The 22608-nt window shown below is 38.7% G+C and overlaps 1 protein-coding gene across 1 annotated transcript; it reads right to left on the bottom strand.

The window, feature by feature from the left end:
* Positions 1 to 7564: 7564 nt before the first annotated feature.
* LOC146463227 (25-hydroxyvitamin D-1 alpha hydroxylase, mitochondrial-like) lies at positions 7565 to 22149 on the bottom strand. The gene is made up of 9 exons (XM_085084707.1): positions 21650 to 22149; positions 21223 to 21422; positions 19470 to 19760; positions 17790 to 17887; positions 17191 to 17357; positions 11724 to 11802; positions 10576 to 10732; positions 9456 to 9499; positions 7565 to 9354 (listed from the first exon to the last, which is right to left on the bottom strand). The coding sequence occupies exons 1-9, from the start codon at positions 22108 to 22110 to the stop codon at positions 9244 to 9246; spliced, it is 1608 nt and encodes a 535-aa protein (XP_084940833.1). The 5' UTR covers positions 22111 to 22149; the 3' UTR covers positions 7565 to 9243.
* Positions 22150 to 22608: the final 459 nt, after the last annotated feature.

Here is a 22608-nt window from a genome sequence, read left to right as displayed (position 1 = left end):
TTGCAAAAATGGTAATTTTGAGAGCTCCAGTATTTAGCTCAAACAGGCTTGAGAGAGAGAAAATCAGCTTCAAAAGTATCTTTTATCATCTTGTCTGCTACCTACATTTAGTAAATAAGGTTCTGGCCAACAAATTTGATGAAATATAAATTGATACAGAACCTACCTTGAGGGTTTTGGGAATTTCTTCAGGATGCTTTCGTCGCGTGGTTCTCTCCACGCACGTTCCGTCTTTTTGACCAAATCTAACAGTTACTCCCATTGAATAACCAGTTTGCTGTGTTTCAGACCAGGGATGATGACAGATACAAGTAGCCCGCATACACTTGACAAAGAATAGTTGACATGATGAGCTTAGGTGAAGAAAAAAATGTATGCTAATGAGCTTACGGTGAGTTGAAATCACCAATGGCTTATCATTAACTGCAACAAGAGAAACCGTTTTGCACCTTTGCGTGTTATAATTCATGGTCGGAATGGTCTTTTTTCACACGTGCAGAGTTCCGACAGTCACGCAGAGAGAAACAGAATCCCAGACATCGTGGTTTGTGCAGATCAAACGCGCGAGGAATGCTTTCGTTTTATCCACGCGAACGGTAACCAGTAACGAAGGCTCTTACGCTTTTTGTAAGACATGGTTCTTTTGCTCGAATAGTAACTCCAGGGCACAGACTTAATATAATATGAATCACTCAAAATAGGCAATTGGGCAATTTAGCATTTTAAAAGAACATCGAATCAAAGAACAAACGCAAACAATTCCTGCCAAAAGCAGTAGAATCGCGGCACAGAGTTTGGGACATTTATTTACTGTACAAAATGTAACAATATTTATTGTAGCACAAGCCGCGCTAGACACTGTGTTTTTGTGAACGTTGTAACCACATTAAACAAAATTCGGAGTATTTTTTCCACAAAAAAAAGAAAGAAAGAAAAGTGATACAATTGTACATTGATAATACAAAGCAATTGATCGTCTCCGCGCGTTGCATTCGGTCGTCCCTAAAATGGAAGAACAAAGGAATAGTTTATAAACTGGAGTGCGAGGTTGGTATTCCTCTCATTTAGAGTTATAAAGAATTGGGACTACAAAGCAGTGTTACTGTATACTACATTTGTACTCGACAGAGCAGCTATGCGCAACGCAGAAGCAAAATATTACAAAGCAGAATATTACAGTAAGCTAGATTAATTAATATCCTGCCCGACAGATAACAACAGCTCACTGAAAAGAAAGCTGACTACCCAAGTAGAGCAGAATTGGTTATTGCGATATTTATTAGTGGAAGCAGAGAATTCTGCTCGATAAGCTAAAGCAGAACCTAAGTTAGTGTTCATAGCGCGAGGTTAGCCGGTTAATGTTCTGCTCGACAGATAACAACAGCTTGATAAAGAACTGACTACCCAAGTAAAGCAGTTTGCTCGACAGATAACAACAGTTCTGGGAAGAACTGACTACCCAAGTAAAGCAGTCTGCTCGACAGATAACAACAGTTCAATAAAAACTGACTACCCAAGTAAATCAGAACAGGATTAATATCGCGCGGTGATGGTTGAATTAACGTGGCGCGCGGTAGATAAAAACAGTGCAGTAAATAAATGACTAAGAGCCAAGCTATGCAATACAATAAGTTCAAAAAACTGAATCTTAAAATTGATATAGCCTATTTACAAACTTCACTACTCACCAATGCCTTGCCTTGCTAGTGCTTTTATATGACCGTGAATCCATGTCGAATACGCGCGAGTTTCCCAACCTCGATCAGTTTCCCGCCATAATAACAAAGATTCAACAAGACTTCGACTCTCGGCAATGGTCTGAAGAGGTACATCCTTCCAAAATATCGTTCTAATTCCTAAACGTATACGTTGCTTTTCGACATTTCAATCCTATGATACTTGCGTTAAATGCTGAGAGGAAATTTGTTAGCCAAATTCAAAGACAGACAAAGCTGTGTCAATTCACACTAATACAACTCAATTTCAGAAGTACATTATTTTATCGAAGCTGGCGTCGATTTATCTGAGCATCGCATTCCCAGGTGAAGAAAATAAAAACGAATGACCCAAGAACTATTTTCCTCGGCTTTATGGTAGATAAAACTTACCAAGTCGAATATGCATGTGTAAAGGTCAATCCCCGAGCAGAGGAAGTGGTCTGCTGTTATTCAATAAATTAAATTGCTGCCCGCCGCAATTACTCTCCGATAAATACAAAAAATTCCATTCCTTTGTGACAGTCTGGGATGGGAAATGTTATGAAAACGAAGGCAAACCAATGGCAAAATCGGCAGTTGACCGTGGAAAATCATACAATACCACTCCGAAAAACACTGCGTGTCGCAAGGCACGAGTTTGTCTCGAAAACTGCGTGACTATAATACACTGTGGCTGTTTCATGTTACATTTCCAGGCATACGATGACACCTCGCGTACAATATTAAGAGAACCCCTGGGTGGAATTTTTTTCCTGCTCAAAGCTGCTCATGAAGTCCAAAACATGGTCGTAATGCTTGCGATTTCTGCCGTCGAGCACCTAAATTCATCAATATTATTCAGCCAGGAAGTAAAGTAAATGTGTCAAGATCGATGTACAAAGTAAATGCATGCCTTTGAACAATCCAAAGTAACGTCTTTGGCTAAAATCGAGTCAGATGTTGCGATAGTCGACAAGCCAAGAATGGTAAATAAACTGAACGCATAGCCGGAAGTCTGAGAAGCACGACTGCTGACCGGATGTAACACAATGTACTGGGATGTAACACCGGATGTATGTGTAATGATATCCTCTTGTAATGGGGTTGTTTCACAATGGCAATGGTGAAGAAAGCCAAAAAAAAAAAAAAAAGAAAAAAAAGCAGAATAACCGAATGTAGACAAAAACAAAGGAAATGAAGCTGAACTGAAGCCTGGGTGAAAATTGAACGCATGATCACAATAGCCGCACCACCCCCCCCCCCCCCCCCCTCAAAAAAAAGATTGCTCTTTAGACTGTGAAAATGCAATTACAAATTCAGTTATGATAAACTATTCGTGACAAGAGAATGAAAAATTCGCGCGTGAAATGTTACATTCATTTACTTGCACGGCAAAGAATAAGATCCATTTCGTCGCTGATTTCATCACGGTTTAAACTAAGTCCGTAGGCTTGCACGTGCCTGGAAATATCCCTTTGACTGACTGAGTTTTATATTGTTTCCACTGCACTCACAAACCGAAACGTCCCTTTTGGGATTTGAAAGAGACCAACTTTCCATTGTCTTGACCAGGATATTTTCCTTCGCATGACGATATGCAAATTTCCCTTATAGTGTTTTTGATCGAAGGCACAAATTTACGTCCGGTCACCCCTCCCCCCACGAAAAAAAAAACAACAGCAATAAATAAATAAATAAATAAATAAACAGAAAGAATGCCAAAATTTGGGCAGGTATTAGGTACTGAATGTGAAAATTTATCGGTTTGGAGAGGACTTATTTATTTCTGGAGGAGAGGTGGGTCAAAAATTCCAACTTCGTAACTTCTAATGTGTACGCTAATGCCCCAGATCAGCGACGTATCTTACATGCAGGCCATCTTTAACATCCAATAAGCAATGAATTAAAAAAAAAAAACAAACCCAGGAAACATGGGCGGCTTATGTGGTTGCGTAAAACGATCAGTGAAGCGCTTTTATTTTGTCCTTTTTATTCACCACTGTAAAACAGTCATAAAAGCGGATCAAAAGTCGTCCTTTTATCCCCCTATCAATGATATATTGTACCAAAAATATCTAAAGAAGAGATAATGCCATTGCGACAATTAGCCGAAGCTACAAAAACAAACAAACAAACAAAAAGCGCGTATATCGCATTTAAAACTACATCCGGTCAGCAGTTTTGCTACTCGCATTTCCGGTCTACATACGTTTGGTCGTAAACAGGTCGTAAACAACGATTTCTTCGCTTCTCAACCATGCACCACGGAATATAAGGCTCTATTTAGCCAAAGACTTTATTCAGAATCGTCGCAGACATGCATTTGCTCAGCTGTGATCTCGATGCATCTATTTAACTTCCTGGATGGATTGTAGTGATGAATTATTTTGATACTCGCCACACGACTGTGTTTGACCTGTTCGACTGTTCTTCATTCGGGTTAATGCATCATCATCTTTGGTCTAAAAGTAGATGTTAGGCGAGGCTAGGCAGTTAGATTTTTCCTTTCCACTAGAGTCTGTGCAAGATTTGGTCAAGAAAATAGAGCGAGCGAACTGAGGAGAGACCCATCCTATACGACAAAAGCATCCTGAAGAAATTCCCAAAAGTTGCAAGGTGGGCTTTGTTTTAATTTATATTTCATCAAATTCGTTGGCCAAAACCTAATCAATCAAATGTAGATAACAGATAAGATAAATGAAAAAACCTCTGAGGCTGATATTCTCTATCTAAAGCCTGTTTGAACCAAATACTGGAGACCTCAACATTTCCAATTTTGCAATTTTTTGCAACTTGCCTCGGATGTCTCCAACACCCATGGCCAGAATATAATTTTCCCCAAATAGATTTTATAATATTTATAAACTTCAATATCTATGTAAGCCCTGCTGCTAATTTGGTTTATGTGAGAAGAGTACTTTCGGAGAAATAACGAATATGGTTGTGCTTGTTTTTCCTTCTTGTCAAAATGGCTGACAGGCAACATAATAATACGAACATTGTCTTCTTGATAATAGAACCCAAAATACTCTAACAGAAAATTTTATAAACTGGGAGAGTGGTTCTACCATCTGCATGAATTTCATTTGAATTGGTTAAAATGTATTCGAGAACCAGACTTGTTTATTTTTACTATTTGAGAGTGAATTTTTTGGTCAAAAAATAGACCTCAGGCCGACGTGATCAAGTGCGGTTTCCATGGCAACGACGCACCTACCGATCCAAATATGGCTGTTTTTGTTCATCCCTCCAGGTAACCTACCTCCACACAAAAAATGAAGGGGGGTTAAAAATTTTCATTTCCAACTTTGCTTCACTTTCCTGGAGAATTGCTCTTAAATGGTCTAGCCCCCTCGTGTCTATCGGAACTAATCACAGAAGTATATTCCTCCACGTAATTTAAGATCTTTAAACAGTAACCGCCTTGCTAACGTAGAATATCAACTCTGTAGTTATGGATTAAGGTCCTTTTCAGTAGCCTCGCCTGTGGAATTTCCTGCCACTTGAAATAAGATCTTGTGACGACTTGAATGTTTTTAAGAAAAAAGTTTACACTCATCTTTTCAGGAAAGTTTCTCTATAGAATTAAATACCACATTTAGACATTTTGTACATAAGAAATATTAGACCTAAATATGTAAATGTAATTTTTTTTTTTCAGTATTATATGGGTTTAATGAAATTTATTTACTGTAATTGTGAAGTGCGATTGGACATTGATGGAAATCACGCTACTAAATAAATTATTATTATTATTATTATTATTATTATTATTATCATTATCATTATCGTTATCGTTATCATTATCATTATCATTATCATTATCATTATCATTACATTATCATTATCATTATCATTATCATTATTATTACAGTTATGATTATTATTATTATTATTATTATTATTATTATTATTATTGTTATTATTATTATTTTTATTATTATTATTATTATAGGTGAATACTTTAGGGGACATAAATTGTACAGTGTGGCTGCCTGCCCGCTATAATCGCATACCCAAAGTCTCTTAAAAATTTGTAACCTGATTCAACCAGCTTATAAATATGCACACCCGAGTCACTGAAAAAGAATAGATGAATAGTAGTTACGGATTAATCCGTAACTACTATTCATCTATTTTTTTACCAAATAACAAAGGAATGTACAGATGGTTTGCATCGCCGCCATGTTGGTGGACAAAACAAAAGAAAATGTGTCCACAAAGTTTGCATAAAAATGGCAGGTAACTCCCAGAGGAGAAAAATCTAATTGTTTCTGTCCACCAACATGGCCGCCATGACGTTACATGCAAACCATCAATACGCAATCCGGGGTCTGTCACAACGGTATCAGTGACCAGTCTCTTATCTACGCCATAAGGAAATTATGCATTCCCAAAGGAATTCCAAAGATTGAGGAGTCGCGACTATTTAGGAATTTTGATACTGATCTATTCCGCACTAACCCTAGCTTAGCCCCCTGGCACCTGGTTAATTTTGAAGACAATCCTAATTGTGCCTGGGAAATTTGATCGCACTTGTTGTTAGAGATATATGATTTCCATGCACCGAAGCGTAAAAGGAAAATAAGGGGTGTTTACATGACACCAGCATGACTTTCATTCCGGTATGAGTGCACTCCAGTTCCCTCTTATGGCTCTGTATTGGCTTACATGATATCAGCACAAAATCTCATAATGGTGCGAGTCGTACCGGTGCGAGTTCATCCCGGTTACCGTACCGGAGCGAGATTTTCTTTCCAGTACGAAAATTCGATCCCATGTCATGTAATCTCGGTACGACTGTTCGTCCCAGGGTGAAATCACTTTCCCAGGGGTACTGCATGTGTAGTTTTCCACATCCAATCCAAGTTGGCCTCACTATCACAAATTTGTTTATTTAAACACACGTCTGCCGGCACGAAGTGTCCCTTCATTTGAACGTGGAATGAAATCTCATCCCTTCATGTTAACACGATGTAAAATCACAATGATGTCATACTGGTACGAGGCTCGCACCGGTGAGAGTTTCGCATGCAAACACCCCTTAAGAAATTGCCATGCTCTCTGGTCAACCCCGGAGGTGAAGAGGTCAATGTGTGAGAGGGACAAACTGAAAAGAGAACAATTCAGAGGCTCATTGGGCTTAGTATAAGATTACTCGAAAAAATGTAAATGCTAATATCAGGAAAGCGAAAACTAACTATTACAAAAAGTACTTCGAAATGAATCTAGGGGATATCAAGAGGACATGGAGAGGCCGGAGTTAATTCAATTCTGGCGAGGAATTTGCCAGCAACTGAAATAAGCAGAATAGCTGTTGGATATAAAATAGGTACTACCCCAAGAGCAATCTCTGATGCTCTAAGTTCTCATTTTACTTACTAGGTTTTTTAATCTTGCGGGGTGTGAATTTGAACAAGCCAATTTTCAAAAGTTCGTATGCCCGGGGGGGGGGGGGGGGGGGATGAAGTCTCAAAAAGATTGGTACATTAGTAAGGACTCCAATATGCCCACTCGTTTTTTTTCTTTCTTTAGAGATTTAATTGGCCGAAAATGTATCGCCGAAAATGCAGTTTGATATTTTACTTCTTAGCAGGATAACGAGCTTCACAAACTTCTCTATTTTTCAGCAAGACCTCTGGGTAAATTTTACGAAATACACTCTAAGCACTGCGCAAAACAGAACTTGAGAAATGTAATATATTTAAATTTGTTGGAACTAGAATGTAACTAGTAAGTGGTAATTACAGAGAATGCAAATATGAACGCACATAACCCGTTCATTTGCCTTCATTCAGTCAATTGTTGGAAACTGCAAAAGGTTTGCTTGTTATAATGTATAGTATTTACCACACAATTATGCCGAACTTTGTTCCTTTTTTTATTATGCGTTTGTATGTTTATACTTTATTACCTTTTTACCTTTAAAGGTATTATACGCCTACATTTGGTCGGCGAACACGTTTCTATTTTCCCTTCTATTGGTTTTGCGTTTCGTTTCAGGCGGCGCACACGGTGGGCAGCCTGGGTACTATCTTCAATATCTGCTATGTACTTGTAGTTATACGATTTGTGTGGCCACTTAGATCCCATCCACACTAATGCGTTTTCGTTTAAAAAAGCATAGTTTTTGATACGTTTTCATCTATCATCCACACTAATACGCCCGAAAACGCCGATGAAAACGGAGACTTTCGAAAACGGTTTCAAAACTGGAGACGTTTGAAAACGCATCGTTTTGAAAACGTTCCGTTTCTAGTCCGGACAGGTGTAAACGGTGACGTAAGAAGCGTCACATGCAATCGGTTACAGTCCATATCGGAGCATCTATCCAAGATGAAGGATGGTTAACAGATGCACAATATCCCAGGTCCCACTCGTTTTCATTGTTTTCGAGCGTGGACAGGTGAAAACGATACAAAAACATTGGTGTGGATGAAAATACTGATTTTGCTGCGTTTTCGCCGCGATGAAAACGGATACTTTTGAAAACGCATTAGTGTAAACGGGGGCTTATGCTCAAAGAGCCACTTACAGTGTATACTTGTTATACAGTTAATTGACATAAATAAATTAATACGCCTAGGGCGTTCAATTAAGACAGTGAGTCCGCCAATCAGCCATGCAGCTGACTTATATTAGCGTCGATTTGTCTCTAAATGGCTCATCTCGAGCTTAATGGAATCTTAAATTTAAGGAGAGGTCCCAAAGATTTGCTGTTATGTTATCATGGACAGTCGAAACTCCGATACCTCGATAACCGGCTTAGTCAAACCATATTTAAAGGGATTTCACATACTTTTGTTCTCGAGGTCTTTGACCTGTCATCGGAAAGGCGAGATCAGTTTTCATATTCAAAGCACAGATCTATCCAAATTTAAAAATCTCAATTGCTGCATTGTAGTGTAAATATGTTTGGGTTAACGTTTCAGATGTATGAGCACCCACCCACTGCAAAGCTAGTGCTTTTGTAAATTAAGCCAAGTTGCCATGAAATACCGAGATGTACTAAATGTATAGTAGCTTTTATCTACACTTTTTAAGTGTAATTTATACAATAAAGAATTGGGCGTGATGCTCAACGAGTTTGCCTATAAATTCTAAAGGTCTCTGAAGAGTCTCTTGGCCGAGACGAAACGCCGCGTCAAGACTAGCCACGAACATTTCACAAGTATTTGACTTTTTAAGTGAGGCGTTATTTTACAGCTTTGCTGTGTATACTTAAAACGTTGGTACTTAATTAAAGACAGGTGTCTTCGATTTTAGGGGACTCTACTGTACCAGCCAAGTAGCTCTTACATACATAGTCTCGGGAAATGTTTGGGAATTAATTTACACTGTCCTTCTATCCAAGCCAGCGGACTTAAAATTGTGGTATCGATCTTCGCTCGCAAGCAAGATCAATACAGAGATCTGTTTCGTCCACTTGTCATACAAGGTCTTTACACAAGATTTATATGGAATGGGTTTTGTGGTTGTTCCTGTAATCACCTTCTTTGAGCTTCAGATGGATCTTTTACACTTCCGCTGAGCTGTATGCTTGAATTCAAACCCGATCGAAAATCTTCATTTTAACCGGTTTTTCAGGAACAGAAAGAAACTTTTGGTATACTTCCAATGGCTCGCCGTCATACTCAATGCGAAATCGCTGAAGTAACTACAAGGGAATGAGAGAAAATCATACTTCGTAACAATTTATTTTCTTTAAAGAACGAACATTTCATGGTCTGCAGAAAACAGAAAACTCGTATAGCTCACCTTACACAGAAACACGTAAATTTCCACTTCTGCTACCCGACGACCTGTATAGGAAGAGATTTTCAAGAAATACTGTTATAATTCAGTGAAGCTTCTCTATTTACAATGTATGTAGGATGCTGTAGACTGGGATTACAGAAGGATAGACTGCCTGCCTGACTGACTGACTGACTGACTGACCGACTGACTGACTGACTGACTGACTGACTGACTGGCTGGCTGGCTGACTGGTTGACTGGCTGAATGGCTAAATAACTGGCTGACTAATGACCGACTGAATGACTGACTGACTGACCGACTAATTTTTGACTGACTGAATGAATGACTGTCTGTCCGTCTGAATGGCTAAATGCCTGACTGACTGACTGAGAGACAGACTGGTTGACTGACTTATTGACCGACTGACTTACTGGTTGTCTGTATGGCTGAATGACTGCCTGACTAACTAACTAATGAATGAACGAACGAACGAACGAACGAACGAATGACTGACTGACTGACTGACTGACTGACTGACTGGCTGACCGACTGACCAACCGACTGACCGACTGACTGGTTGACTAACTGGCGGACTGAATGGCTTACGGATTGACTGACTAACTGACTGACTGACTGACTGACGGACGGACGGACGGACGGACGGACGGACGGACGTACTGACTGACTGACTGACTGACTGACTGACTGACTGACTGACTGACTGAATGAATGAATGAATGAATGAATGAATGAATGAATGAATGAATGAATGAATGAATGAATGAATGATACTGAGTGACTAGATTCCGAGTAAATGAGAAACTCGCTGAATGACTTAGACTGCAGTGGTCCTTATACACAGACATCGCATTTCTAGGCATCAGAAGAAGGATATGGCTGACCAATGGGTCACCTATTATACAAGACACTGACAAACCGACCGACCAACTAAACAATGATATCTCCAGCGTGAGAGTAATGAAGTTTGGTCCTAGCTTTCACTAACGCAGTCATGTAAATTACAGGCGAATGTTAAGTGTGAGGAGAGACATTACTTAATGAGGCAGTTGATGAGTGAATATTCTAAAGAAGTTGCACAACACAAAAAGAACAGCCTTACGAAATGAATCTCTTTTCTTACCCAAACACATACGAGTTCCGAATCCAAACGGCAAATGAGAAAAAGCGTGGTTTTCGTCTCTGTTTTCTTTCATCCATCGCTCAGGTTTAAACTCTAACGGTTCGTTGAAGTGCTTTTCAGAACGTGCCGCACAGTATAAGTCTAAAAAGATGAGAGTCTGAAAAAATACAGTTAAAATTAAAAACTATTGCATAGTGATTAAATTAAAAAGCAGTGAAAGATTAAAAGGAAGTAAGATATTTTTGCAGGATTGAAACTAGGTTTTAATTACTCAAGGAGCGGAGAACTTGATAAAGCTTGCTAAGTCCATTTCCTGCCAGAAAAACTGGAAGAAATGTTTCTTGAGGCTATATTAAAGGCCCTTAACATATGAGCTTTCCCTTGTTGCTTTATTTAATTATTTAATTCACTCTTGTTGCACTCAATTTAAGTTGCAGTTTTGCATCGAACGAGTAAGCAAGTGGAGATTTTAACGCAATTTAGTTATGATTCATCGTAGCGATGCCGTAGTGGTTTTGAAAATAATTCAAACTAATTTAACAGATTTGTGACGATTTCTTAGAAACCAAAGAACTAAAAGTTATGTCACAGACCGGATTCCAAAGAAGAAGACAATTGTCGTTACGTTATTACTGTAAATGTTATTTTGAATAGAAGAGATTTAATCTTTCATCCGCAGTCCAATTATAAGTTTCATATATTCATATTCCTTTATTCATCCTTCACGGGTCTATTTATTTACGAATTCACAATATGACCAGCTCCCAGTTGCCTTGATAGCTCAGTTGGTAGAGCACCTCACCGGCATCGCAGAGGTAATGGATTCAAATCCCGTGCAAGCTGATTTTTTCCAGGCTTTTTTAATCGCAACTGGTTAAGTTGCGTACTAACTGCAAGGATCTTCCTTCTATTTAAATGTTATTTTCTTACGCCCTGAGACCACCTACCACAATGGGTGCTCGACATTGTAACATTGTTGAATCAACAAATGCATAACAATGTTGCAACGTTTAGCCTACGTAAGCTTTAGTTTCCTTTCCAACTGTATTTGAGACAGGATATTTAACAAAAAGAGACCTGGCTGCAGGAACAGTTTCTACGTATTTTATAAGTAAATGTTTCATAATTATCGCTTTGATAACACTTACCTCTGCTGGAACATTGTATCCTGATAACACAATATCTTGATCTAAAATCCGAGAAAGTGCTACAAAAGTAGGGGACAATCTTTAGATAAAAGAGAAAACACTGCACGTAAGTTCGGATTGAATATTGTTTAACAATCTATTCTGTTATTCTATTGTCCTAGCCTGTTCCAGGCTCCTAGAGAGACGCGCGAAGGAGAGGGCGAGGGGACGAAAACGACGGGGGTGGGGAGAGAAAAAGAGGGAAAGAAGAGGAGCCTGTAATCATTTTCGTAGACACCTCATGCCGCCCACTTTTTCCAAAATGTGTCAACATGTCAAAATGTCAAACTTTTCATTGTCCGGGTTTCGATTACTCACGCGAGTTCTCGAGTTCGCGCGGTTGTCCTTACATCGCTTCGATGTCGCGGACACCGAAAGGTTCTCCGGGTTTGAGATTTCAACCCTCAAAATCCTGTAGATTTTGCCCAAAAAATTTGACGTGTCTTGGAACGAAAGTTCCCCGGGTGTACTTGTTCAACGCGGTTCGAAATAAGCAACTTATTAACGCGATATTATCGAGCAACGAGACTCTAGTGTTGGCAGATGTTGTGTCTTCGCTTGGTTGTATCTTCGCAAGCTTTTAAGAAACGGAGAGCTTTCCAGCGTCAGCTGCCTCATTTGTGCGAGGATCCTGGCCAGAATTTATGGCACATTTAATGTTAAAATGCGGTTGACAGACCTGCACGACTCCCACTGTGTGTGCGTTGTTTTGATAAAAGCTTTTACAATGCAAGCATGTCTTTAAGCGATTTTGCTTTTGTATAAGAGCTTCTTCCCTTTTGATCAAAACGTGATGCGACCGCTCTGCTTAATGGTGTTTATCTTGATCGTGAGGGGGAATTCTCATATATACTGAATGGAGAGTTTCTTACTGATCATTCTGAGCCGTTAGGATTAGATTTTGATACGCCATCGTGTATGCTAGCTCTGTGGCATTTGTTAAAGTTTAGCGGCTAGGATTAACTGCAAGATTTCAGGTAGCGCTAAATAAATTTTATCTGTGAAGATACAGGATCCGTGGATTTCTTTACTCGTGAATTCATGCTTATGCTATTGCATATCACTGCGGGAAGATTGAAACTGCCGCAGGATGTTTGTTTATCACCTTCCTGAGTACTTTAACTTGCGGAAAATCTCGAAGACAATTCTCTAAAACTGCATTAAACTCAGTCTCATCAAAACCACGCGCGTGTGACACACTCGCCATTTTGACTCTTTCAGATTCTTTCGCGATATCTTTCGAGTGATGTCTAAACTGTCAAAACTGACCAATCAGAGGGTATACCGGGAGCTGGTATACCGGCATGAGGTGTTTAAGAGAATGATTACAGGCTCCTCTTCTTTCCCTCTTTTTCTCTCCACAGCCCCCCTCGTTTTCGTCTCTTCACCCTCTCCTTCGCGCTTCTCTCTAGGAGCCTGGAACAGGCTATATTGTCCAGTCTATTGTGTTGTTCTGCTGTCCAGTCTATTGTGCTGTTCTACTGTCAACCAGTCTATTGTGTTGTTGTATTGTCCAGTCTACTGTGTCGTTCTATTGCCCAGTCTATTGTGTTGTTCTATTGTCCAGTCTATTGTGTTATTCTATTGTCCAGTCTATTGTGTTGTTCTAATGTTCAGTCTATTGTGTCGTTCTATTGTCCAGTCTCTTTTGGTTGGATTATTGTGTCGTTTTGTTGTCCAGTCTCTTGTGTTGTTCTATTGTCCAGTCTATTGTGTTGTTCTATTGTCCAGCCTATTGTGTTTTTGTATTGTCCAGTCTATTGTGTTGTTCTATTGTTCAGTCTTTTGTGTCGTTCTATTGTCCAGTCTATTGTGTTTTTGTATTGTCCAGTCTATTGCGTTGTTCTATTGTTCAGTCTTTTGTGTCGTTCTATTGCCCAGTCTATTGTGTCGTTCTATTGTTCAGTCTACTGTGTCGTCCTATTGTCTAGTCTATTTTGTTAGATTATTGCGTCGTTTTGTTGTCCAGTCTTTTGTGTTGTTCTATTGTCCAGTCTATTGTGTTGTTCTATTGGTCAGTCTACTGTGTCGTTCTATTGTCCAGTCTATTGTGTTGTTCTATTGTTCAGTCTATTGTGTCCTTCTATTGTCCAGTCTATTATGTTGTTCTATTGTCCAGTCTATTATGTTGTTCTATTGTCCAGTCTATTATGTTGTTGTATTGTCCAGTCTATTGTGTTGTTCTATTGTCCAGTCTATTGTGTCGTTCTATTGTCCAGTCTATTATGTTGTTCTATTGTCCAGTCTATTATGTTGTTCTATTGTCCAGTCTATTGTGTTGTTGTATTGTCCAGTCTATTGTGTTGTTCTATTGTCCAGTCTATTGTGTCGTTCTATTGTCCAGTCTATTATGTTGTTCTATTGTCCAGTCTATTATGTTGTTCTATTGTCCAGTCTATTGTGTTGTTCTATTGTCCAGTCTATTGTGTTGTTCTATTGTCCAGTCTATTGTGTTGTTCTATTGTTCAGTCTATTGTATTGTTCTATTGTCCAGTCTATTGTGTTGTTCTATTGTCCAGTCTATTGTATTGTTCTATTGTCCAGTCTATTGTGTTGTTCTATTGTCCAGCCTATTGTGTTGTTCTATTGTCCAGTCTATTGTGTTGTTCTATTGTCCAGTCTATTATGTTGTTCTATTGTCCAGTCTATTATGTTGTTCTATTGTCCAGTCTATTGTGTTGTTCTATTGTCCAGTCTATTGTGTTGTTCTATTGTCCAGTCTATTGTGTTGTTCTATTGTTCAGTCTATTGTATTGTTCTATTGTCCAGTCTATTGTGTTGTTCTATTGTCCAGCCTATTGTGTTGTTCTATTGTCCAGTCTATTGTGTTGTTCTATTGTCCAGTCTATTGTGTTGTTCTATTGTCCAGTCTATTGTGTTGTTCTATTGTCCAGTCTATTGTGTTGCTCTATTGTCCAGTCTATTGTGTTGTTCTATTGTCCAGTCTATTGCATTGTTCTATTGTCCAGTCTATTGTGTTGTTCTATTGTCCAGTCTATTGTGTTGTTCTATTGTCCAGTCTATTGTGTCGTTCTATTGTCCAGTCTATTGTGTTGTTCTGTTGTCCAGTCTATTGTGTTGTTCTATTGTCCAGTCTATTATGTTGTTCTATTGTCCAGTCTATTATGTTGTTCTATTGTCCAGTCTATTGTGTTGTTCTATTGTCCAGTCTATTGTGTCGTTCTATTGTCCAGTCTATTGTGTTGTTCTGTTGTCCAGTCTATTGTGTCGTTCTATTGTCCAGTCTATTATGTTGTTCTATTGTCCAGTCTATTATGTTGTTCTATTGTCCAGTCTATTGTGTTGTTCTATTGTCCAGTCTATTGTGTTGTTCTATTGTCCAGTCTATTGTGTTGTTCTATTGTTCAGTCTATTGTATTGTTCTATTGTCCAGTCTATTGTGTTGTTCTATTGTCCAGTCTATTGTATTGTTCTATTGTCCAGTCTATTGTGTTGTTCTATTGTCCAGCCTATTGTGTTGTTCTATTGTCCAGTCTATTGTGTTGTTCTATTGTCCAGTCTATTATGTTGTTCTATTGTCCAGTCTATTATGTTGTTCTATTGTCCAGTCTATTGTGTTGTTCTATTGTCCAGTCTATTGTGTTGTTCTATTGTCCAGTCTATTGTGTTGTTCTATTGTTCAGTCTATTGTATTGTTCTATTGTCCAGTCTATTGTGTTGTTCTATTGTCCAGCCTATTGTGTTGTTCTATTGTCCAGTCTATTGTGTTGTTCTATTGTCCAGTCTATTGTGTTGTTCTATTGTCCAGTCTATTGTGTTGTTCTATTGTCCAGTCTATTGTGTTGCTCTATTGTCCAGTCTATTGTGTTGTTCTATTGTCCAGTCTATTGCATTGTTCTATTGTCCAGTCTATTGTGTTGTTCTATTGTCCAGTCTATTGTGTTGTTCTATTGTCCAGTCTATTGTGTCGTTCTATTGTCCAGTCTATTGTGTTGTTCTGTTGTCCAGTCTATTGTGTTGTTCTATTGTCCAGTCTATTGTGTTGTTCTATTGTCCAGTCTATTGTGTTGTTCTATTGTTCAGTCTATTGTGTTGTTCTATTGTTCAGTCTATTGTGTTGTTCTATTGTCCAGTCTATTGTGTTGTTCTATTGTCCAGTCTATTGTATTGTTCTATTGTCCAGTCTATTATGTTGTTCTATTGTCCAGTCTATTGTGTTGTTCTATTGTCCAGTCTATTGTGTTGTTCTATTGTCCAGTCTATTGTGTTGTTCTATTGTCCAGTCTAATGTGTTGTTGTATTGTCCAGTCTATTGTGTTGTTCTATTGTCCAGTCTATTGTGTTGTTCTATTGTCCAGTCTGTTGTGTTGCTCTATTGTCCAGTCTATTGTATTGTTCTATTGTCCAGCCTATTGTATTGTTCTATTGTCCAGTCTATTGTGTTGTTCTATTGTCCAGTCTATTATGTTGTTCTATTGTTCAGTCTATTGTGTCGTTCTATTGTCCAGTCTATTGTGTCGTTCTATTGTTCAGTCTATTGTGTTGTTCTATTGTCCAGTCTATTGTGTCGCTCTATTGTCCAGTCTATTGTGTTGTTCTATTGTTCAGTCTATTGTGTCGTTCTATTGTCCAGTCTATTGTGTTGTTCTATTGTTCAGTCTATTGTGTCGTTCTATTGTCTAGTCTATTGTGTTGTTCTATTGTTCAGTCTATTGTGTCGTTCTATTGTCTAGTCTATTTTGTTAGATTATTGTGTCGTTTTGTTGTCCAGTCTTTTGTGTTGTTCTATTGTCCAGTCTATTTTGTTGTTCTATTGTTCAGTCTATTGTGTCGTTCTATTGTCTAGTCTATTTTGTTAGATTATTGTGTCGTTTTGTTGTCCAGTCTTTTGTGTTGTTCTATTGTCCAGTATATTGTGTTGTTCTATTGTTTAGTCTATAGTGTCGTTCTATTGTCCAGTCTATTTTGTTAGATTATTGTGTCGCTTATTGTCCAGTCTTTTGTGTTGTTCTAACTGTGTACTCTATTAAGTTGTTCTATTGTCCAGTCCATTCTATGTTATTTTGTTGTCACGTCTATCAATGACTGTGATGAAGGGCTACGCTCAAAACCCACTAGGGTGGCCAACTAACCTTACCAACTCAAACTAATCTTTTTGTCTACTATAACGCTGTCTAGTCTAGATATCTGCATTGTAATCGCCGATTGCGTTCATTGTGGCGAGTACGTTGTCCATGACTAAGCATATCGCATGCTAGCCCTGATAATTAAGGGCTTGTTGAAACGTCCTCTCCTCTATATATGTCGATTAAGCAATACTTTCACTTGGTGCCTTTAAATGTTTATTTAAAGCTGTGGAATTTTTCTTCCATTTTGTGTCTTGCACACTTTAAACAATGAGTGGATCCTAATGGTTTATCACGTTTTCACCGATATTTATATTTCACTGAACAACACGACACAGTACCTCATGGACTCCTTGAGACAAGCCTTCAGATAGGACAGCTTTCCGATATTGTTAGCAGTGATGTCTCTTTCTTTTCCTATCACAATATCAACTTCTCGGAAAAGTTTCTCTTGGATGTGAGGATGTCTTCCCAAATGGTACAACAGCCATAAAATAGATGTCGAAGTCTGTTGTAGAGAATAAAGATCACTAATGTTAGAGAAGTTTGTAGTTAAACTGTCCAAATTAAAGACGACAATTTTAATTCGATTTCAAATAATTAATTTAGCAGAGCTCTATATGAGTCGAACACCGAATAGAGTCTGATCTCTTCCGTTTCTAAAAGATAACAAACGTTCACACTTATGTCACAAATGTAGGCACTACAATCTCCTCTGGCTATTACGCACAGTTGAGAGCCAATTTCAAGTGAGAAAAGACGCAATTTAGGGATAAGAACTCAGGTTTGAACTGTATTCGACAAAAATCTTTTTTGTATTATCTATTACATAAATTTTCATAGCAATGAAACGATATAACTTCCACGGATCAGTTGACTGAAAAAAATCGGAGCCGACTATTTGGCTACTGTCAGTTGCAAATACGAACAACTTACTTACTGTATCAACACCTCCAAAAACCACATCAATTGCGAGACCATTCACCTCTTCCACAGTCAAATCCTTCTTTGCGAGTAAATAGGTCAACAAAGACACCACTTTGTTAAAAGCAATAACACAGATACGTTTAGACAGAGCTGACTGCAACTATATTTTTTGTAGCACATGTATGAGTCAATTATAAAAGAACCTGTATCATTCTTTCTCTCCTCACCCCAACACCCCCTCCCTACTCCTCCTCATGCCTCCTTTCAGCTCACTAATTGAGATCCTAGTCAATCACAGACTTACCCTCATCATCAATATTTTGTTATTTTGGTTTTGCTACTATTTTGCCCCCAATAACCAATATGGCTTGAGAGAGACAGGGAATTTTATGGATGGTCCTTTGGTGAGTTTCTGTGCATATTTTCTGTGCAATTCTCGGTATTGTCAGAGAAACTTGGGTATCTTAAGGTCAAAAGCTACTCAGTAATATTTAGGTAGTTTTGGCGCAGTTATGCAGACTATGCAGAAAGAGCAGATTTTAGCAAGCACTCTATTGGAATGTAAAGAGAAAATTGGGGGTAACCACGCCTTCATTTGAGAAAAAAATGCCATATAGTTTACTTATTTTAAACCTCTTTTTAATTTTTTTCTTTATTATTTTGAGTGCTAAATATTCCACCACACATTTTTTTTGTAGTCAAACAGCCTTGCTAAGACCTATTTTTCCTACAAAGTCATAAACTCTGCCAAAATACACTGACTGTATATTTAGGACGCACCATCCTTAATTGATAAGGCAGTTTCCCAGAAATTGCTAAATGCGAACAGAAATTGTGTAGCCTAATTCATAAGGAGGAGGGTAATATAATAAAAATTGTGCAGCTGTTTGGCTACTTTACCTTTATAATACTGCAGTGTTTGATAAGTAGTAATATTGCATACATGTACAATTGTAACAATGTGCAGTGCCAGAATATATCAATACTCCCCCCATGGAAGGTTTTTGTTTTGCACCCCCCCCCCCTCCCCCAGGAAATTCCAGTTTAGCTTCATACTTTCCTTCTAAAATTTTGATTTTTAAGACCCCCCTCCCCCTAGGAATTTCCAATGACCTTCCATGGGGTGGGTATGGATTTTTTCTGGAACTGTTCAATTGTAACTGTGAAACTTTGTTTTGTTGCTGTAATGAATCAAGCGAAAATTATTCTTCTGTTTATAAATCACTGGCTATTTTCTTATCTTTGCTGCCTAAATTTTCTCCTTCTGGAAGGAGAGAGTTAAATATAAAATTTCAAAAACTCATTAATAATTCATAAGCCCATTGACCTATCAAATGGTCAATAACATGTACATGCAGTGACTTTATATCGTTAAACCTCCTCCTTATCAGTATGCGGTGTTTTATCAGCTGCCTTGCCGTGAGGGACCTCTGCTAGCAGGGAATATCAGCTAATAAAACACTCCTCATTAGTATGCAGTGTTTTTCTCGTATGCTAATTTTCAATATTCACAAAAGCATAATTGTAGTGAACTCTATTGACACACGCTTTTCCAGGAATATTTTTGAAGGGAATGATCATGAGGCCGTTCAAAAAACTCGCAGCACATGTTTTATCGGGTTTAAAACCCGATAAAACACAAACACTCCTGCTCCTTTTTTAAACATTACATAAAATATATTGTATACTATACCCTGCGTATCACCAGAAGGTTCAATTTCCTTTTCTGCCAATTCTTTGAGCTCTCTCATCTTCTTGTCAAGAAAGCCCTGCCCAATCTCAAAGATGTCGTCAGACACCTTGAAGAACTTCTTAAGTGTTGGTGTATCAATATAAGGTCGCACCATTCTGCTTGGTATGCTCAACAAGAGCTTCTGAGTAAGCTCAAAAAAATTCTGAACTGCATCAATGAATTTCAGGGCTTCTTGTGGTGGAGGATCTTCATACAGCCCGAGACGAGTGTCAAATGCTACTGTCCCAATACCTGAGGAAAGTAACAGATCAGTTTATATAATTCCCTTCTGGAAATTCCAATTATCTATATGTATAGCTTCCACACTTTCCTTCTCCCACCCAGCCCCCATGGAATTTCGACCCTCGTCAGAAGAATCAGCAAGGTCAAAATGTTTCATCTTCTTGTCGACCTCCTGAGTTAATGATTCCATTTGGCGTAGATTCGCGAGACTCACCATAGGCTCGGTTATGACAGTCTTAACGGGAACCTTTCGGTCCTTTTTGCTCACCCCTTGCCTCGCGTGAGCCGCAGTAAGGCGAGTAGGTGAATGTTCCAGCTGAAGCTTAGAGACCGCCTCACGCAACTCCTCCACCTCTTTCTTCTTGTCTTGGACAGATTTAAGCTGTTGCAAGCGTTGCAATTCGGCGGCCAAGGCAACTTTCTCGTCTTCTAAAGCCTCCAATTCTTGTTGATCTGTGGAAGCGAAATCCTTTACTTGAGGGGTAGAGCCCAGATCCAATGAAAGCTGTTCTGGTGAAGGAGAGATGCTGTCCGGTCCGGAATTTAATATAGCGTAATTTACGCAAGGCTTGTTCCTTAACGTGCGTGGAATAGACATAGCTCAACAAAAGAAAATCGAATATACTTGTAACGTAAATTACTATACACAAAAGAAAATCGAATATACTTGTAAAGTAAATTACTATACACAAAGACAGTGATGTTACTTGCAATAATTACAAAGCCAACTAATACACGGTATCCTAAGTTATCAAGTTAAGTATACGGTTACTTGATACATTCGATAATTACAAAGATTGACGGTAGATAAATAACTGATAGCGTGAGGGGTCAATTAAGCATTTTGAGAGGATCCCAAAACAGGCCAATTATCTATATGTATAGCTTCCACACTTTCCTTCTCCCACCCAGCCCCCATGGAATTTCCAATCCCTTCTGTGGGGTGGGGGGGGGGGGTTGATATGGTTATTAAAGTTGCCCCTGCACCCAACAAAAAAATTAATAACAATATTTATGTTGAAAAATAAGCCTGCAATGCAAGTGATTATGATGGCATCAATATTATTGCAACATGCATGTACACGCTACCAGTAGGCATTCACAATAATTGTTTTTGCAGTCAAATTTTGAGGAGAAATTAGAAGCTGTCTACTTTTTTATATATACTTTTTTTTATTTTTAAATAAAAAACTTAAGCAAACTTATCTGGCCATAAAATTTTCTGGTGGACAGAACGGACAATTCAACAGAAGTCGACCCTCACACCAAATGTATGTGCTCTATTTATGAGTTATACCCTTATGCATAATCAATTAATCCAGTGCCAGTTGTTTGTTGACCATGTATGACTAAACTGCAATATTGTATAACTTTCTTTCGGTTATTGTATAAATTACTTTCAATTTTTTTCTGCAGGGTTTAGAAATACAATACAGCATTGCAGTTTAATAAATAAAATAACTAAACATACTTTCTGTGGAAAATTTACACAGTTCTCCCTCCAAGTCAGGAATGTGATCATCTGGTCCACAAGTTTCCTTCAGTTTAACAAACCTCGCAATAGCATCCTCAGTAACAGCATTAAAGTTGTCAATGTTTTCCTCCACGGTCTTTGGACGCATCAATTTGGGAGCAATACTTTGTCGCATTCTTCGCCACTCTTCTCCATCCCTATAATGGTAAAAAACAACATCACTATAACAGTGGAAAATTTGTGCAGCTGTAGGAGTTGAATTAAGTCAGCTTGCTGAAGAAATAGCCGGAAATGCAGTAAATCAACTCATCAGTAACAGATCTAGAAAAGGACCTAAACACAACATCGCAGCAATTATATATTGCCTGACGCATCAACGCTACTGACAGCGAATTATGCATATAGTTAATCTACATGTACTCACAAATTTACCACGCCGAGAAAGTAATTCCTCCTTTTACGGTGCTCCAACCAAACGTCTAGCTCAAGCCTGCGAGGATATTTTCCTTCTGCACGAAGAACTTTCTCAATATCATCTGCATCAGTGATATGGACCCAATATCGATCGAAAAAGTTCTCTTTAAAAACGGGGCCATATTTTGCGAACCAGCTTTCGTTCACCTTGTAAAACTTGGAGAGCCGTTCGCTCTTACGATAAAAATCCACCATAGTCTTGAAGGTTTTCGGTGGACCTGGAATGTCTTCGAAGGAAAGCACTCCGCCATCTTTGATTTCTGTTTTGGCAGAGTCACGGAAGGTTTCGTTTCGCTCCAGCTGCGCTGCTTCTGTTTTCTGCGATCGCCAAAACGCAGCTAAAGGTTTGAAATGTTGAGCTGCTGGAAAAAAGCTCCTGCGAGAGAGATGAGTGATCTTGGTGAAGTACATATCGACAGCAACGAAAATACAATAGTAAGTTCCGATTGATCGTTGTTTGACAACAAACAGCCGAACGGTCACGGTCGAACGGTCACGCACGGTCACGAACGGGGGGAGGGGTAGGTGGGGGGGTTGAAGTCTCTTGGTACTTTAGTAAGGAACCATTATGTCCACTGGCTTGATTTGCACACAAACATTATTTCTTTCTTTAGGGATTTGATTGGCAAAAAATGTATCACCGTCAATGCTTTGATATTTTACTTGTCAGTAGGAAAACGAGTTTACTTTTTTTCGGCCGCAGCTCCAGGCAAATTGTACTCAATAAGCTCCGCGTAAAACATAAATTGAGAAATTTAATATATTTAAATTCGTTGGCAGCACAGGTACTCGGATACCCCAAGCTCTATGAGAGTTATAGACCGTGACCTTTGCGTGAGTATTGCCGAATTTGAGCATCACGGCGACCATTGCGTAACGGTGAAATTATAAGTACTTCTGATGAATAAA

This window comes from Pavona decussata, unplaced genomic scaffold (genome assembly GCF_977016875.1).
Source record: "Pavona decussata unplaced genomic scaffold, jaPavDecu1.1 SCAFFOLD_180, whole genome shotgun sequence".
NCBI classification, from domain to species: Eukaryota; Metazoa; Cnidaria; class Anthozoa; order Scleractinia; family Agariciidae; genus Pavona; species Pavona decussata.
The sequence above is the reverse complement of the archived record's forward strand: the minus strand, read 5'-3'. Positions and strand labels throughout refer to the sequence as shown.

Excerpts from the sequence above, each read along its gene's own strand:
- LOC146463227 (XM_085084707.1), bottom strand. The coding sequence starts at position 22,110 with ATGTACTTCACCAAGATCACTCATCTCTCTCGCAGGAGCTTTTTTCCA. Across the intron at positions 21,423-21,649 it reads TTTCTCGGCGTGGTAAATTT|GGATGGAGAAGAGTGGCGAA; the intron begins GTGAGTACATGT and ends TTACCATTATAG. Across the intron at positions 11,803-17,190 it reads TGTCTCAAGGAGTCCATGAG|ATTGTCCCCTACTTTTGTAG; the intron begins GTACTGTGTCGT and ends TTTTATCTAAAG.